The sequence below is a fragment of the Juglans regia genome, chromosome 11 (genome assembly GCF_001411555.2).
Source record: "Juglans regia cultivar Chandler chromosome 11, Walnut 2.0, whole genome shotgun sequence".
In the NCBI taxonomy this organism is placed as follows: domain Eukaryota; kingdom Viridiplantae; phylum Streptophyta; class Magnoliopsida; order Fagales; family Juglandaceae; genus Juglans; species Juglans regia.
Genome location: NC_049911.1, coordinates 21,109,753 through 21,128,902, shown reverse-complemented (window position 1 = coordinate 21,128,902; position 19,150 = coordinate 21,109,753). Strand labels below are relative to the sequence as shown.

General features: G+C 36.1%; 1 protein-coding gene across 1 annotated transcript; it reads left to right on the top strand.

Annotated features, from left to right (window-relative positions):
* Positions 1 to 15,380: 15,380 nt before the first annotated feature.
* LOC109017907 lies at positions 15,381 to 15,737 on the top strand. The gene has a single exon (XM_019000085.1). The coding sequence runs from the start codon at positions 15,381 to 15,383 to the stop codon at positions 15,735 to 15,737; it is 357 nt and encodes a 118-aa protein (XP_018855630.1).
* Positions 15,738 to 19,150: the final 3,413 nt, after the last annotated feature.

The window sequence follows — 19,150 nt, the reverse complement described above, 5'->3', positions numbered from 1 at the left end:
TCATATTCACTCTCACTCTTTCTTTTTTGCTCAATCTCTTTTTCACTCTTCCTTTTTTGATCACTCTCATTTTCACTCTTTCTCTTCTGATCACTCTCATTTTCACTCTTACTTTTTTGAGCAACCTCACTTTTCAATTTCAATTGGTCTTCATAGACCTGGCTTGTAGTTAAAGGAGCAAGTTTAATTGTTTTGCCCTCCTTTTCAAAGCTGTACATGTTCTTGAACCCATCATGTGTCACTCTCCTATCATACTGCCACGGCCTCCCCAACAAAATATGGCCCGCATGCATAGGCACAACATCACAAAGCACCTCATCTTGATACTTCCCAATAGAAAAAGTAACTAACACTTGTTTATCCACCCTAACCTCTCCACAATCATTCAACCACTGCAATTTGTATGGTCTAGAGTGTTTTAAGGTTGGTAAATTCAATTTCTCAACCAAAGTAGTGCTAGCCACATTAGTACAACTCCCTCCATCAATGATCATACTACATACCTTATTGTTGACATGGCATCTAGTATGGAAAATGTTCTCTCTCTGTTGCTCTGCATCATCCACCTTAATGTGTGCATTAAGAGCACGCCTGGCAACAAGAGACTCACCTGTCACAGGGTATACCACTCCATCATCATCACTAGCATCATCCAACTCGGGCACCTCATCACTATCATCCTCACTCTCAGTCATCACCTCCCCATTGTCACGCATAATCATCACCCTCCTATTTGGACATTGAGAAGCAATGTGCCCTGAACCCAAACACTTAAAACATTTGATATCTCTATTCCGTGAAGGTTGGGATTCTATCTTGGGTTTGTTGCTAGTTCCCTCATCTTTTCCCTTAGGTGGTTCGGTCTTTCTCTTTGCTTCAGCTGGATCATTCCTATCCCATTTTGATTTCCAAGTAGTGCTAGAAACCGTAGTGTACCTTGCTGTCCCTTTTCTCTTTAATTGCCTCTCCACCTTCATAGCCATGTGCACCATGTCCTCTATCTCCACATAATGCTGCAATTCAATTACATTGGCTATGTCCCTATTCAACCCACTCAAAAATCTAGCCATGGTGGCCTCTCGGTCCTCCTCTACATTAGCCGAATCATCGCCACCTCCATCTCCTTATGGTAATCCTCCACACTCCTAGACCCCTGTGTAAGATTTTGTAATTTCTGAAAAAGGTCTCTATAGTAATGGCTAGGAACAAATCTCCGCCTCATGAGAGCTTTCAACTCTCCCCATGTCTCTATAGGCCTCTCATAATTCCTTCTCCTATTGGTCACTAATTGATCCCACCAAATAATAGCATAATCAGTGAACTCAATTACCGCCAACTTCACTTTCTTCTCCTCAGAGTAATTATGGCAATCAAACACCAACTCTATTTTTTTCTCCCACTCTAGATAAACCTCAGGGTCAGTTCTACCTTGGAAAGATGGTATTTTCATTTTGATGCTACCAAGGTCCCTATCTACACCATCCCGACCCCTTAGATTCCCCTCAAGTCCTCTTTCATGCCTAACTCCTCTATTTCTACCCGACCCAACGTCAGATGCTATATCTTCCTCTTCCTCACCATCTCCTTCATTCTCATACTGATTTTCAACTCTATGCTCACGTCGCCTCCTATCCCTCCTATCTTGTAGATTTCTAATCGCTGCTTCTTGATGATCCATCCTATCCCTCACTTCACCCAACACCATGTTCAACCGCTCAAACTGTTGTTGCATGGCTTGCAACACAAAGGATGAGTTATCTGCTCTCCCCCTTGGTGATGCGCTACTCCGATGAGACATTATCAGGCGCTACACAAGAGAAAGTTAGTGGCAAAAAAAAAAGTAAACCTCACACACTCCCTCACGTGTTTACACTCGAATAATGACACTCCACTCGTGTTTCACTCTTAATTGGCTTTTTTTCGATAATAGTCTCACACTCTCTTTGCCTTTTACCTCAAGAGTTTTCCCACTCAAGTTCTTTAAGAACTAATTGACTCAATCAAGACAAAGCAACCTTGTTTTATCCCAACTAGTAATTAAGTCCAAGAAACAAGAACAAGAGAAACACGGAAGGAATGAAAAAAAAAATGGCACGTGAATCAAGGAAATTATACGAATGAAACAGTAGCAATAAGACAAGATATCAACTAGAATCACCCCCTTTGATGATAAGGATCAAGAAAAAAAAATCTCGAATTTTTTTTTTTTTCACGATTTTTTTTTTCTTTTCTTTTCTTTTCTTTCCTTTCACCAACTGATTTGATCACAATCAAGAATAAGCAGTTGAGAAAAACCCTAACAATAACTCAAAAACCCTTGGGCAAGTGATATACGGCAGCCCCTAGAACAAGAGATTTCAGCCAACACAAACCCTAGAACAATGAATTTCAGCAACCCTACTAACCACCACTATTTTTTTTTTTGTAATCAATCCTAGAACAATGACGCCCTAGAATTAAATATGCAAGAAATAAAAGATAGAATAAGACCTGATTGGAAACCTTGCTCTGAATACCAAATGATATGAACCCGTGGGAATGAATTCCCTTGAACCCACAATCAATTTGAAAACTCCCCAAGAAAGCCAAAAATCAAGTCAAGGATGGAGAATCTAGACCCGATGAGAACCCGTTTCAAGAACCTAGATTATATTAAAATCTAGACCCGTTGAAGAACCCGTCTCAAGAACCCAGATTACAAAGGAGGAACGCCACAAAGGTTGTGATTTACCTTTGATAAGTTCAAGAGTTCAATCAAGAACAAGAGGAGAAAACTCAACTCACAAATAAAATTCAATATTGTCTAACTCTCAAATGAGGCTACAAAGAGTTTTTAAAACCAAACCTAATCAAAACCCTAGCCAAAATAATGCCCCTTTTACCCAAAATTACCCTTGATGAACAGTACCGGCTACAGTACGCGCGGCTACAGTAACCCCAACAGTAAATTGATGAAACCCTAGTTCCTAAAATGTAATTTTCCAAATAAGCCCTTGGCCAAAATACAAGGCCTTCCCAAAAACATAGTTCAAAAGAAATAAGACATGTGAGTCAAGCATCTTCAAGCTCACTTATTCTAAACTAATAAAATAAATCATTTAACCAAATTGGAAGCCTCCAATAACAATAGGCCGTATCTTTAAGTCATGTCTTCCACAGCTTGAATAAAGTGGATCAAAACTGGTTCTTCTTCTTTCAAACCCATCTTCAATGTTGGGCTCTTGCTGGCTTCATCCCAGGTGGATTGCACCAATCCTTGCATTGCTTCCTTGATCTTCTTGGCCCTTGATCTTGTAATTGGCCTATCTGAAACTTGCAAAGGATCTTTAAGAGTAGGCCCACCTTGGTTCCTATCATTAATGATACATACCCAAACCAAACAACCAATAAGAACCAGATTTCATGTTAAGAAGTCTCAAACTTCCCACAGATTTAAGCGCAAATAAATGCTGCCTAACCATCACTCTCATATTAAAAACAGGCTATGCCTATAGAGAAATCCATTTCGGGGAATATCCAACTGAAGATACAAAGGGCTTCCAATGACTGCATGGATCAGGTAGCAATACCAGTGCGGTTGGGGCAGAATCAAACGGCTAAAAAATGGATGAAAATTGGTCTGGAATTTGCTAAGCGCATTCCAGGAATGGAGACTTACATGGCATTCGTGGAGGATTTTGTCGATGGTTTTAAAAAGAAATTTCCATGTGCAGAATGATAGAGAAAGCAGGACTCAGCTAGTACTATGATGTGTACATCTTTGTTGTACAGGTACCAAAAATAATCAATGCATCTAATAACCAAACGAGTTGTGTCCCCTACCAACTTCCAACTTTCTCACCATACTTCGTAGGGGTGTACAAAATCCGTTCAAACCGGTTGAGACCGACACGGACCAGCCGTTGGAGGACGGAATTGACTGAAATTGGCAGAGAACCGAAATCGGTGGTAGAAATAAGTTGAAACTGACATCGATCAGTTCTGTTTCGATTTGAACTTGGTTCAAATTGCTGAACCGGACGATTATATATATATATTTATATATATTTTAGATAAAACGAAGTCGTTGTTTAGGAAAAAAATTTAGAATGAAATGACGCCGTTTGGTTTAATACATTAAATGGCGTTATTTCAATTTAGGGTTTAATACCCCCTTTTCCCTTCTTCTTCTTCTTCTTCTCTCTCTCTCTCTCTCTCTCTCTCTCTCTCTCTCTCTCTCTCTCTCCCCCATGTAGTGGCGTATCTCTCTCTCTCTCTTCGCCGTCTGCTGCGCATCTCTCTCTCTCATTGCGACGTCGAGCCATCTCTCTCTCATCTCACAGTGGTGACTCGCACCTCCATTTTTTAGTTTCGAACCATTCGAGACGCTGAAGGGACACCGACGACCAACCAAAATCATGTTGAAACCGACGTCACCGGTTTTCTCCCCCTTTACCAACTGGTTTCAGCCGGTTTATCCATGTATAGGAGTTGTTGGTTCGGTTTTCACCCCTAATACTTCATGAGATCTAAGACCATATTTAGTGTTATCAATTGACATGTAGCATTTTTAAGTAACCTCCCATGTCAACCATTAACTAAAAAATTACTTAAAATGTATCACATTTGTTGGTGTAACTGAGTATGACAAATTCAAAATGAGTTGTATAATTTCTCTTAGTATAATATACATGGTTTAAATTTTAAATGGTGAAGATGACATTACAAATCTAAATGACAGTTGCTAAAAAGATCCATCTGCATGTAAAGACAAAGTTCTTATATTTTGAGATCTACCAGAGGGCACAACATAACTGTCTCAAACTTTTATTTATCAATGAGTTCATGAGTGGTTGATGCATTTTTAGTGCAAGGGATTTCCAAGTAAAAGCAAGCCCAAACCCAACATTTATATAAGAAACTGCAAACTTTTCTTTTAGAGCACTTTCATTGAATCAGCTAAAAGTTAAATCTATTGAGTATTTAGCTATTAGAGAATAAAATATACTCACAATGGATTAGCTAAATTCCAAATATTTGGCTAGAATGACGTTCAAAAGTTTTTCCAAATTTGAAGATTACTGTACATATATCAAATATATATTTTATTAATTATTTCTCTCTCCATTTCTTTCTATCACATATTTTATCACAATTGATATATTAATTTGAGTTAGTGATATATTAATTTAATAAGAATATAATTATTAATTAATATATAATAGGTAGAATATTAAAATATGATAAAATAAAATAAATTAATAACTAAAAAAATTAAATATTTTTGAAATTATTAATTATTCATTCCTATATAATGAATAAATGTATAATCTAATGTGGAGATTTGATGGGAATAACCAAAACCAAATTCATCTTATATTATTTTATTGTTATATAATGAAAAAATAACTATTCCAATGTGGAGATTTATATGAATGAAATAGTCAAAAGTCAAATTTCTCTTACATTCATAAAAAATGTCATTTAACTTTACCTAATCCAATAAGAGTGATCTTAACAAGGTGGCGCCATTCATAATTTCAAAAGAGTAAGTAGCAATTAACATAAATAAATCTTGTGGTCCTACTTCTGCACTTGTTTTTAATAGGGGTGTAAATTTAAACCGAAAAATTAAAAAATCAGTCTGGACGGGTTGGACCGGTCCGGTTCGGAATCAGTTCTTGAATTATGCAAACCAGCCGAAACCAGTCCGGTTCTGGTTCTACGATTTTCGAGACTGGACTGGTTGGAGGAAAAAAATATAAAAATTAATATTTTATATATAAGTTTTATATATAATATATAATTATATGTGAAATTTTTATATATAATATATATAATTATATATCATATATGAAATAATTTCATATTATAGTTTATAAATTATGACATAAAATGTTAATATTAAATATGAACATTTGTAATTTGTTTGATCATATGTTATTAATATAATTATATATAAGATAATGTTATTATAATTTATAAAATAAACTTTTAATCTTAAAGATGAGAATTTAATTGATCATATGCTTTAAACATAAAATATATATATTAAATTATATTATATATAGTCTAATATATTATATAGCTATACTAATATATAAGTTTATAACTAATACTAATATATAACTATTCTAATAGTATAATATTAATACTATTATATAGTCTAATATATTATATAGCTACACTAATATATAAGTTTATGACTAATACTAATATATAACTATACTAATAGTATAATATTAATACTATTATATAGTCTAATATATTATATAGCTACACTAATATATAAGTTTATAACTAATACTAATTTTTTTACTAAAACAGATTTTTTTACTAAAATAGATTTTTATAGTAGTACAGATTTTGTAATAGGAACAGATTTTTAGAACATATTTTTTTATTAATATATTTTTATTTTTTAATGGCAAACTTACATTTTAAAAAATCGAAAAACCAAACCGGACTGGACCGGAAACCTGTAAAATCGAATATACCGGTTTAGGAAGGTAACCGGTACGTAATCGGTTTTGAAAAATACAAAACCGGTACTGGTTTGGTCCTAAATTTTGTCCAAAACCGGACCGGACCGGACCGGTTACACCCATAGTTTTTATTAATAAACACATCATCTTTCGCCAACATATAAAAAAATATAAGAACGTATTAAAGAAAAAGTGTAAGAAAGCGGCCTGGATTTAAAACACTACATTAATCCAACTTTATCAAGAAAAACTGATAATATTCGAGGTTTCAGATATCCAGAGTTAATTACAATATTTCAGCCTTGGATAAAGGTATTGGGAGATCAACCTTAAAAAGAGCTCAACCGGAGCTGAGGACTGAACTGTTTCTGTTTCTCATGGGGTCCAGTTTATTGTTTATGTAATCATCACTGCATCACGGTGACATGGTCCAAAAAATTTAGTTATACCATTTGTTATTAACAAAATTATGGGGACAATTAGATTATGTTGTACAATATATACACAGATTGACAAAAAGTGAAGTACCCCTCCCCCAATCACATACAGGAATTACACCCGATTCTCTCATCCAAAAACTACAGATTAAAAAGCTAACACGTTGCATCTAGGTACAAATAATCAAAATAATCACAAATCCACAGTGTAAACTTAATCCACCTAAGTTTTTCCAATCCAAAATCAGAGAGAGAGAGAGAAAGAGAGAGAGTGAGTAAACTTAGGGCTTGCTACGGGGGAATGGAGAAGGTGTCATGGTTGGCTACGGAAGATAAACTTGGGGCTTTGGCTAGGGTTCATAGATTGGAGAAGAGAAGAGAAGGGGAGGGTCTTTTGGCTATGGAAGATAGAGATTTGGCGTCGTAGCTTTGGCTATGAGGGCTTCCTACGGGGGATCTGGCTACGGGGGCTTGCTATAGGGGCTTTGGCTCAGGGGGTTCAGAGATTGGAGAACTTCGGACTTGCTACGGGGAAATGGAGAAGGCATCTTTGGCTAGATTTAGGGTTTAGAGATTGGAGAAGAGAAGAGAAAGGGGATGCTACGGGGGAATGCCAGGAGGAGAACGTTTTGGAGTGCGCAAAAATGATTGCCTTTAGACTTTTTCATGTTTTTATTCAGTTTTTCTCTCTCATTTACATATTAACTCAAAGAATTTTATTACTATTTATAAAATATTATTTTATTATTATTCATAAATATTCTGAGATATTCTAAGTGTTCAAACGAGTCATAAAAGTGAGAAACATATTAAATATAGTGAGTGCATTAATTACAATACTAGCTCTTTTATTGACCAGATTTTTTCATGTTTTATTTATTTATTTTAAGAAAGTATATATGGGCCTTCAATTTTTTTTTAAGCAAAGCACATAGTTAAGCTATTGTCCTTTGGAAAATGGACACACCCCTAGAAAGAAAAGGCCATTTGACATTTTGTGTTTGGCTTGCAGAGTATGTAAGTAGTCACGAAGTTCCCCAGATTTGAACACTAAAATTTAACCACTTTTTTTTCTTTTTACAAAGAACTATAATTTCACTTTAAAAAGGTAAAGGAAGAATATCTAATAACTACTTTTAAAGAGAGCCCAATATTAGTTTTATAATACGTCATAAACTATTATGACGGAGTATTATCCTGTTAGACAAATGAACACACCCCTCAAAACCAAAGTTCATTCGACATTTTGTGTGTGGCTTGCCGAGTACGCATTAGTCTCGATGTTCCCATATTTTAACACAATAATTTAGGGCTAGTTTAGACACTTGAGTATTTCAAAATTCTGTGAATAAAAGTAAAATAATTTTTGAATAATTGTGAAATAATTTGAGTTAAAATATTTTATTGGATTTTGAAAAGTGAGAACAAAAGTTAAATACAAATATAATAAAGTTAAAAAACTGTTTGAATATAATTTTTATTTTGGAACTTGAAAAAGTTGTATTGATTTTTATATTTTGTCTTAAAGTTTGTAGAAGTTATAATGATTAGATAATGATTAGGGGTGTAACCGATCTGATTCGGTTCGGTTTCGGACATATCTTAGAACTGAATAGGTATATACTGATTTTGAGATTTGAATAATCGATATCGCACTAGTTACATCCCTAAACCAGTACTTTCAGTTTTATCAGTTCTAGTCCGGTTCGGTCTGAATTTTTCATTATATTATATAGTATATAGATATATATATATATTATAGTATAGAATAATATAATGATAATATATTGTAGTATATTATAATATATAGTGATATAATATTGGTATAAGAGTGCTTTGGAGTAATAGTCAAGACTCCTCCACCCAAACTCTCTTTCTTCCTTAATCAAGAGTGTTTTGGAGTAATAGTAGAGAGCATAGTCTCCTCTAAGCTTGCTCTAAGAGAAAGCTGGGATAGAGGAAAGTCTCGACTTACTCGTAGGAGTGAGGGAGAGTAATGATGAGAACCAAGGTGGGCCTAATATCAAAGATATGTTGCAAGTTCCAGATGAGTCAATTACAAGTTCATGGGCTTGAATGATGAAGATTTAACTTTGATTCATTTGATAAGCTATGGAAAGGGCAACAACATGACTTGAAAGCTTTGGGCACTTGAAGACTTACAACTTATTTAATTCATTTAAAGAACCTATTTTATTAGTTTAGAATAATTGAGTTTATTATGGGAAGCACTTAAGGGGGCCTTTGCAATGGCAAGTTGGGAAATTTATTATTTTATTGAACTAGGGTTAGGGTTACTGTAGCCGAGTTACTATAGCGATGTATAGTAGCCACGGCACTGTTCACTTAGGGGTATTTTTGGAAGATGGGGCATTATTTTGGCTAGAGTTTTAATTAAGTTTTAGTTTAAATACACTTTGTTGCCTCATGTTAAGAAATTTATGAAATTTGATAAATTTATTCATTGTGAGTTGAGTTTTACTCCTCTTGTTCTTAATTGAACTTTTGAACTTATCAAAGGTAAATCACAACTTTTGTGGTGTTCCTCCTTTGTAACCTGGGTTCTTGAGATGGGTTCTTCAACAGGTCTAGATTTTAATATAATCTAGGTTTTTGGAACAAGTTCTCATCGGGTCTAGGTTCTCCATCCATTTGACTTGAGGAGTTTTCAAATTGACTGCGGGTTCAATGGAATTCATTCCCTCGGGTTCATATCATTTGGTATCAGAGCAAGGTTTCCTATCAGGTCAGATTCTATCTTTTAATTTCTTGCATTTTTAAATTTAATTCTAGAGTTTCATTGTTCTAAGGTTGCCAAAAAAGAAAAAAAAATTGAAACAAAAAGTAAGCTGCCAAAATTCTTAGGGTTTTTGGTTTGATTGAAATTTGCATCTCCTAAACTTTCAAAATTCTAAGATTTCTTACATCTCTAAGTTTGTCCATTGCTTGGAGTGTCGTTCCATTGATTCTCTTTTACTTCATTGTCAATTGTGTGCTTGAATTTCATAATTGAGTATTGCTGTTTGTGATTGATTTAGAGAAAAGAAAAGAAAAAAAAAAAATTCGAAAAAAAAAATGAAGAAGAAGAAGAAGAAGAAGATAAGAAAATGTAACATATTCAAAGGTTGCTACATACTTACAACAAAGAGAAGAAAAGTATTTGTTGATTGAATTTTTATCATCATAGGAGCTAAATACATCTTTCTAGTTGGTATATTGTTTTATAATACTCTTTCGCTCGTATAAATTCATTGAGTCTCATGTCATTTTATTCCTTCATTATTTCTTGGATCTATATTACTGGTTGGAATACTACAAGGTTGTATTGTCTTGATTTAGTTCAACTAGTTCTTAAAGAGCTTGAGCGAGAAAACTATTGAGGTAAAATGCAAGAGAGTGTGAGACTATTATCGAGAAAAAGTCAATTAAGAGTGAAACATGAGTGAAGTGCCATTATTCGAGTGTAAACACGTAAGAGAGTGTGTGAGGTTTTCCACTAACATTCTTTTTGTGCAGCACATTATGATGTCTCATAGGTGTGACTCATTACCAAAGGAGATGGTAGATAACTCATCCTTTCTATTACAAGTCATGCAACAACAATTTGAGAAGTTGAACTTGGTGTTGGGTGAAGTGAGGGATAGGATGGATCATCAAAATGCAGTAATTAGAAATCTTCATGGCAGGAGAGATTGGAGGCGTCCTGAGTTTAGTGTTGAAAATGAGTATGAGAATGAAGAGTATGGTGATTCTCTTGTTACCAGGCATGCACTCAATACAAAAATTAAGATGGATGATATAGAGCAGCAGAGTGAGAACATTTTTCATACTACATGCCACATCAATAACAAGGTATGTAGTATGATCATTGATTTGAGGAGTTGTATTAATTTAGCTAGCACTACTTTAGTTGAGAAATTGAATTTACATACCTTAAAACACCCTAGACCATATGTGTTGCAGTGATTGAGTGATTGTGGGGAGGTTAGGGTAAATAAGCAAGTACTAGTTTCTTTTTCAATTGGAAAATACTAAGATATGGTCCTTTGTGATGTAGTGCCTATGTATGCTGGTCATATTTTGTTGGGGAAGCCATGGCAGTATGATAAGAAGGTGATCCATGATGGGTTAAGAAACATGTATAGTTTTGAAAAGGATGGAAAAATAATCAAACTTGCTCCTTTAACTCCAACACAAGTCCATGGGGACCAATTGAAATTGAAAAATGAGGTTGCTCAAAAAAGAAAGAGTGAAAATGAGAGTAATCAAAAAAGAAAGAGTAAGAGTGAGAGTTATCAAAAAGGAAAAAGTGCAAAGGAGATTGAGCTAAAAAGTAAGAGTAAAAGTGAGATTGAGCTGAAAAGCAAGAGTGAATGTGAGATTGAGTTGAAAAGCAAGAGTGAATGTGATATTGAGAAAAAAAGAAATAGTGAGGCCGAAATGGAGGAAGAGAGAAAAATGAGAGAGAAAAGAAGAGAGTGAGACTAGGATCTCAAGAAAAAGAGAGAATGAGTTGAAAAATAATTGTGAAGTTGAGAGTACAAAAAAAGATGAAGAAAAAGAGAGTGAAAAGGAAAAAGAGTGTGAAAGGGAAAAAGAGAGTGAAAAAGAAAAAGAGAGTGGAAAGAAAAGTGAGTGTGAAAAAAGTGAGAGAAAAACAAAGAGAAAAGTGAGTTTTTATGCTAAGGCGAGTCTTAATCCTAACGAACTTGACGTATGTTTGCCTAGTATTGTTGTCTCTTTGTTGCAGGGATATGAGGTTGCGTTTCCTAGTTGTGTATTTAGTGGATTGCCACCTATTAGGGAGATAGAGCACTACATTGATTTTGTGCCAGGTGCGACAATTCCTAAACGACATTTCTTGGAAGAATATGAATCCTCGACACACTTAAAGGGACAAGGTAAGTTGTTGACTAGAATGCGTGCTAAGCGGGTGGATTGTATTGAGACTTTTTCTCATGTATTCAAATACACACAAGGTATGAAAAATTTTGTGGTTGATGCTTTAGCAAGAATGTATGTCATTGTCTTCATTTTAGATACAAAATTGTTGAGAGTTGAATATGATAAGGAATTGTATGCTAATGATGATGATGACTTTGCTAGTGTGTATGAAACATGTGAGAAAGCATCATTTTGTAAGTTCTATAAATTAGATTGGTACTTGTTTAGAAAGAATAGATTTTGTGTGTCTACTAGTTTTATGAGTAAGTTACTTGTGTGTGATGGACATGCTAGTTTGTTGGGTAACCTTGGTGTAATGAAGACTTTTATTGTGTTGCATGAACGTTTGTGGGAATATCATTTACCTTTCAATGACGTGTTGCATGAACGTTTGTGGAAGTATCAATTGTCATTTATTGATGTGTTGCATGAATGTTTGTGAGAGTATCTTTTGCCATTCATTGAAGTGTTGCATGAACGTTTATGGAAGTATCATTTGTCATTCATTAACATGTTGTATGAACGTTTGTGGGAGTATTGCTTGTCATTCATTGTGTTTGCATATAATTGGAGTGGTCATTTTGGTGTAAGGAAAGATTTAGGTTTGTTTCATGAAAGTTTGTGAGAGTATCATTTGCCATACATTGACTTGTTGCATGAACGTTTGCAGAACTATCATTTGCCCTTTATTGAGTTTGCATATAATTAGAATAGTCATTCTGGCATCAAGAAAACTTTAGACATTTTGCATGAACATTTATGTTGGTCTAAGATGAAGAGAGATGCCAATCGTATTTGTGAGAGGTGCATTACATGCAGAAAGACCAAATTTAAGCTTTTGCCACATGAGTTGTATACACCCTTACCTGTTCCTAGTGAGTCATGGGTAGACACATCTATGAACTTTGTTTTGGGACTGCCTAGGAAAGAAAGAAGTAGAGATTCTATTTTTGTGGATGTGGATACATTTATAGAGTTTGCATATAATAGGACCATGCATACTACCACTTTATATTTTCCTTTTGAAATTTTTTATAGACTCGATTCATTCACTTATTTAGATTTAATGCCTTTACCTGTTGACGACAGGAATAACTTGGATAGATTTTTTTAAATTATTGAACAAATTATTGATAATGCATAGGAAATTAATGATAATATTACTAACATTTTTCTCTTTGATCCAGGTGGAGATTCGAGATCGAATCCTTTTGAGGAGAGGGAGAATGATGGGAACCAAGGTGAGCCTAGTCTCAAAGATATGTTGCAAGTTCCAGATGAGTCAATTACAAGTTCATGGGCTTGAATGATGAAGATTTAGCTTTGATTCATTTGATAAGCTATGGAAAGGGCAACAACATGACTTGAAGGCTTTGGGCACTTGAAGGCTTACAACTTATTTAATTCATTTAAAGAACCTATTTTATTAGTTTAGAATAATTGAGTTTATTATGGGAAGCATTTAAGGGAGCCTTTGCAAGGGCAAGTTGAGAAATTTATTATTTTATTGAATTAGGGTTAGGGTTACTGTAGCCGAGTTACTATAGCGACGTATAGTAGCCGCTGCACTGTTCACTCATGGGTATTTTTGGAAGATGGAGCATTATTTTGGCTAGGGTTTTAATTAAGTTTTAGTTTAAATACACTTTGTTGCCTCATGTTAAGAAGTTTATGAAATTTGATAAATTTATTCATTGTGAGTTGAGTTTTACTCCTCTTGTTCTTAATTGAACTTTTGAACTTATCAAAAATAAATCACAACCTTTATAGCGTTCCTCCTTTGTAATCTGGGTTCTTGAGACGGGTTCTTCAACGGGTCTAGATTTTAATATAATCTAGGTTCTTGAAACAAGTTCTCATTGGGTCTAGGTTCTCCATACATTTGACTTGATTTTGACTTTCTTGGGGAGTTTTCAAATTGACTGTGGGTTCAATGGAATTTATTCCTGCGGGTTCATGTCAGTGAGTCTAGTGTATGACTAGTAGTGGGGAAAGATGGAGGATTAGGAGGGATGGGATTTTCTTAAGCTCACAGAAGATGAAAACGATGCAATCAAAATTGGTGTAGAAGAATTGGCCAATGTCTCGGTTGAGGGGAAAAGAAGCTTAATGGGCAAACTGCGCTCTGTACGTAGAGTGAACAAAGACATTATAAGATCTACTCTGGTGAAGGTCTAGAGGCTGAATGGATCCTTTGCATGAACCTGTTTGTGATTTTCTTGAAACCCAAAGGGACAAGCGGAGAGTACTCGATAGTAAGTCATGTCTATTTGACAACCATTTGCTAATCCATTTGATCGCCTAAAAACAAAAGATGAATTTCGATCGTGAATCCTTTTGGGCACGTATGAACAACCTGCCTGTAGCATGTATGACCCGTGAGGTAGGTAATTAGATTGGAGCGTCGATGGGGAATGTCAAGGAGGTGGATGAGTGGAGATGACATTGGTTGGGGAACTTACCTGGGGGTGAAAATTGAACTGGTTCTAAGAAAGGCATTTTCTAGAGGAAGAACTGCTAACTTGCTAGGAAGTAAGATCTTGGTGCCATTAACCTACGAGAAGCTCCAGAAACTCTGCTTCAAATGTGGAAAAATCAAACATGGAGCTGAAAGATGTGAGGGTCTGGAAGGGATGGGCGACAAAATGCAGTATGGTAGCTGGCTTCGTGCTCAGTCTAGCTCACGAGGGAGAGGATTGGAGAATAACGAGGTGTCTAATAGAGAGAGGGATGTATGGGAGGGAGCCTTAAAAGAGTAGTGTTACTCTAAATCTGGATGGTGGGATATTTGAGAAGAGAAGCAGAGAGGTTTTTGATGGCCTGTTGGTAGCACAGAGTGAGAGGGTGGAAAGAGAGATGGCTTAGGGTGAACTTAAAGAGATTGAACTCTATGTGCTTGATAAAAGTCCTCAATGTAGTGAGACCAGAGAAGAGGGTGGGGTTGAACCTGAGGAAGAGAAGTTAGTAGAGGTGCATGTAAGGGAATTGGTGGAGAACACTATTGTACTGGAGACGGAGCCTGAGGTTGTTGAGGATGCATGGAGTGCACAACAACTGCCCAATTTAGAACTAATCATTGCTGAGAAGAATGATGAGGTAGAGATGAGGCATTGGAAGAGTAGGGCAAGATACGTAGAGAAAAAGAATAATGCCTTGGTGTTTTTTGCTGGCAAAAGGAAACTGGAAGAGGGAGAGGACCATTTGTATGGAAAGGGCCTATTCAAGAAAGTTTTCTATTGAGTCAAGAGGAAGAAAGGGGGGGTTGGCTCTCTTATGGAGTAGAGAGGTAGAGTTGGAGATAATGAATTTATCTCATTATCACATTAGTGCATTAATCAGAAGTGAGGAAAGAAATGTATCATGGCTATTCACTAGCTTTTATGGCCATCCCGAGGCTTGCAAAAGAAGAGATTCATAAAGGCCGCTGTCTATGCTAAATCCTTCTATAGAAGTCCCATGGTGTATCATGGGTGATTTCAATGAGATTGCTTATCAAGAAGAAAGAGTGGGAGGGAAACCAAGACCTGAAGCATAGATGGAGGATTTCAGGCAGGCCATAGAAAGTAACAACATCTATGATATGGGTTGGAAGGAGAGCGTGTTCACATGGAGCAACAAATACTCTGACTGTACATTTACTAAAGAGAGACTTCACAGAGTAGTGGCCAACATGAAATGGGCTGATTTGTTTCGAGAAAGAGTGGTTGAGGCATTTCTTGCTAACCAATCTGACCACAAGGATATATTGCTGGACTTAATCATGACGTTAGAAAGAAGAAGAGGATTTTTTAGATTTAAAGCAAAGTGGATCTTGGATGAGGAAGACAGACCAGTGGTAGAAGAAGCATGGGGTAGAAGTGGAAGGAATTCAGATTCTTTAAAGAGGATCTAAGATAAATTGATTGATTACAAGAAGGGCCTAGTCAATTGGAGTTATTCTAAAGAGAAGGATTCTAAGGTAGTTATGAGGTAGAAACTCAACCTGTTAAAACAAGAGCAAGAGAATGAAGTCTACCACAATGTGGAACTGATTAAGCAGCTACAAAGTGAGGTGGGTATGTTGCTAGAACAAGAGGACATGAAGTGGAGGTAGAGAGCAAAAAGAAATTGGTACCAATTGGGTAATAAAAACACAGTTTTTTCACTCTTGTGCTAGTCAGAGGAAGAAAAGAATCAGATCAAAGAGTTAACTGACTCGTTGGGTAGAAATGTGACAGATCAAGAAGGAATTGAGTAAGTTTTCCATGGTTTCTTTAGCAGCATTTTTAGCTCCTCCCACCCATCAATGGAAGCCATTGAGGTATGTCTTAATGATCTTGAACCGAGAGTCAATAATGAGATGAATATGGACTTAGGAAGGGAGTTCACTAGAGATGAGGTTGAGGTAGCCTTAAAATAGATGGCTCCTCTGAAATCCCTTGGGCCTAATAGCTATGGAGTCTGTTTCTACAAAGCTTAATGGGGTACTGTGGGGGAGGATGTTTCTAATGCCACCTTAAAATTTCTAAATGGCAATGGTGATCTGGATAGTAGTGTTAACAGTACCTTTATAGCCCTTATTCCCAAGGATTCTAACCCTTCAGCAACCAACAAGTTTAGACCTATCAGTTTTTATAATGTCCTTTACAAACTGATCTCAAAAGTTCTTACCAATAGGCTGAAAAAAGTGCTCCCGATCATAGTTTCCCATAACCAGAGTGCCTTTATTTTTGGAAGGCTTATCATTGATAATATGATGGTAGTCTATGAAACATTACACACAATGAAAACAAGATAGAAATAAAAGATGGGGAGTATGACCCTTAAGCTGGATATGTCCAAGGCCTATGATAGGATAGAATGGAACTATTTGGAGGTTGTGATGAGAAGGTTGGGGTTTGGTCTTAGATATATTTCCTTGATTATGAAATATGTGTCATCTGTTACTTATTCAGCTCTAGCTAATGGTGAAGCTGGTAGATTGATTAGGCCTGAAAGAGGGATAAGGCAAGGGGATCCCTTCTCCCCATACCTTTTTATCCTCTCTGCAGAAGGCCTCTCCTCTTTGATTAATGCTGCTGATAAAAGATGGGTAATTAGAGGAGCTGTTGTGTCAAGAGGGGGTTCAAGGATTAGCCATTTTCTATTTGTTGATGATTGCTTGATTTTTGGGAGAGCAATGATGTCTGCATGGTAGCAAATTCAAGGCCTGTTGAAGATATATGAAGATGCCTCGGGTCAGTGCCTGAATCTCCAGAACAAAACCATGTTTTTCAGCTCAAACACCAATATGCTAACTAGACTTTTGGTAAAAAAAAAAATGTTGCTGGGATGTTTGTGTGTGGAAACTGTGAGAATTATCTTGGCTTGCCAACTATGGTGGGTGGGTCAAGATACAACAGTTTCAAAAATTTAAAAGAGAGGGTTTGGTCCAAGATTTGTAGCTGGAAAAACACATTTCTATCTCAGGTAGGCAAAGAAGTCCTCATTAAGGCAATTGTAGAAGCCATTCCTACATTTGCAATGAGTGTCTTTAGGCTGCCAAGAAGATTATGTTATGAAATCACCTCCCTCATGGCTCGTTTCTGGTGGGGCCACAAATAAGATGATAGGAAAACCCAATGGAGAAGTTGGTACAAAATTAGTGAAAGAAAAAGAAGTGGTGGGCTGAGATTTCGATATCTCGAGTGCTTCAACACTACAATGCTTGCTAAACAGTGTTGGAGTATTCTAAATAATCAATCTTCCCTTATGTGGCTACCATCATGAAAGAGAAATATTTCAAGAGTGTTGGGTTGTTGGAAGCTAAGCTGGGTTGAGCCCCTTCATACACTTGGAGAAGTCTTTGGTCTACTATAGACTTAGTAAGGGATGGAATGGTTTGGAGGGTGGGGAATAGTAGAAAGGTATATATATGGAAGGACAAGTGGCTGCCAAGACAAGTATGTCGTCGAATAACTTCTCCTATTAACAAGCTGCCCAGTGACACTAAAGTTAGCCAATTGATTAATGGTGATGATGGTACATGGAAGAGAGGCCTTCCTATTTAACTTTTTTTAAGAAGAGGAAGTGGAATTAATTAACAATATTCCTATTAGCCGATGGGGTGTTGAGGATAAAATTGTGTGGGGCCGCTCCAGTGATGGTAAATTCTCTGTTAAAAATGCATACCACCTGGAGCACAAAATAATAAGAAGAATAAAGGGAGAAACCTCAAATGGTGATTGTGAAGATTCTGTGTGGAAATGTATAAGTGGCCTTATGGTGCAGCATGTCTCGATTTGCTACCTACAATAGAGAACTTGGTGAAGAAACAAGTTGTGAACTAGCTTATGCCCAATTTGTGAATTAGAAATTGAGACAATAATGCATGTTCTGTGGGGTTGTCTTGCTGCCTCGGATGTGTGGGCTGAACCTGATAGCCCTATCCAGAAATGGAATAATAATGAGTCTAACTTTATGGAGCTTTGTAGAAGACTTAATATGCAGTTAGGGAAGGAAGAAGTAGAGTTGGTAGCCTGCACACTGAGAAAGATTTGGCTGAGAAGAAACTTATGGCTCTTTAAAAGGAAGTTTACAGATTCAAGGAGTGTTATGAAGTCAACAAAAGAGGGTCTCAATGAGTTCATTATTGGACAAGATTACCAGCAACAGTTTCAGATGCCAGGGGTCAGCAATGGTAGGGAGGACGGATGGAAGAAGCCAGTTGAGTCTTGGGTTAAAGTAAACTGAGATGCAACAATGTATGTGTGTCTCAAAAAAGTGGGGCTTGGTGGTTTTATTAGAGACTCATGTGGAGAATTATTGGTTTGTCTATGCTCTGTGGTGGACTATGTGCAAAAGCCTATTGTTGCTGAAGCATTGGCCCTCAGGAGAGCAGGGTACCTGTGTGCAGAATTAGGCTTCACAAAAGTGATTTTGGAAGATGACTCACAACTAATAGTGAAGGCAACCAACAGGTCGGAGGAGTTATGGACAGATTATGGCAACATTGTTGATGATGTTAGACTACTGCTAGTGGACAAAATGGACTGGGAGGTCAAATTTGTGTATAGTGAAGCTAATAACATAGCTCATAAACTTACAAAATTATTTTATATATAATTAAATATATTATATATAAAAATTATATATAATATAAAAAAATCATATAAAAATATTTAATATAATATAAAAAATTATATATATATATATGAACGGATCCGGTCCAGTGTTAAAAAAAAGAAAATCAGAATCAAACTGATTTCGATCAGTTTTGAGAAAAATGGAACGGATACCGGATTGGACCAAACCCACTAGTCTAGTTTACCGGTTCATTGTTTTTTT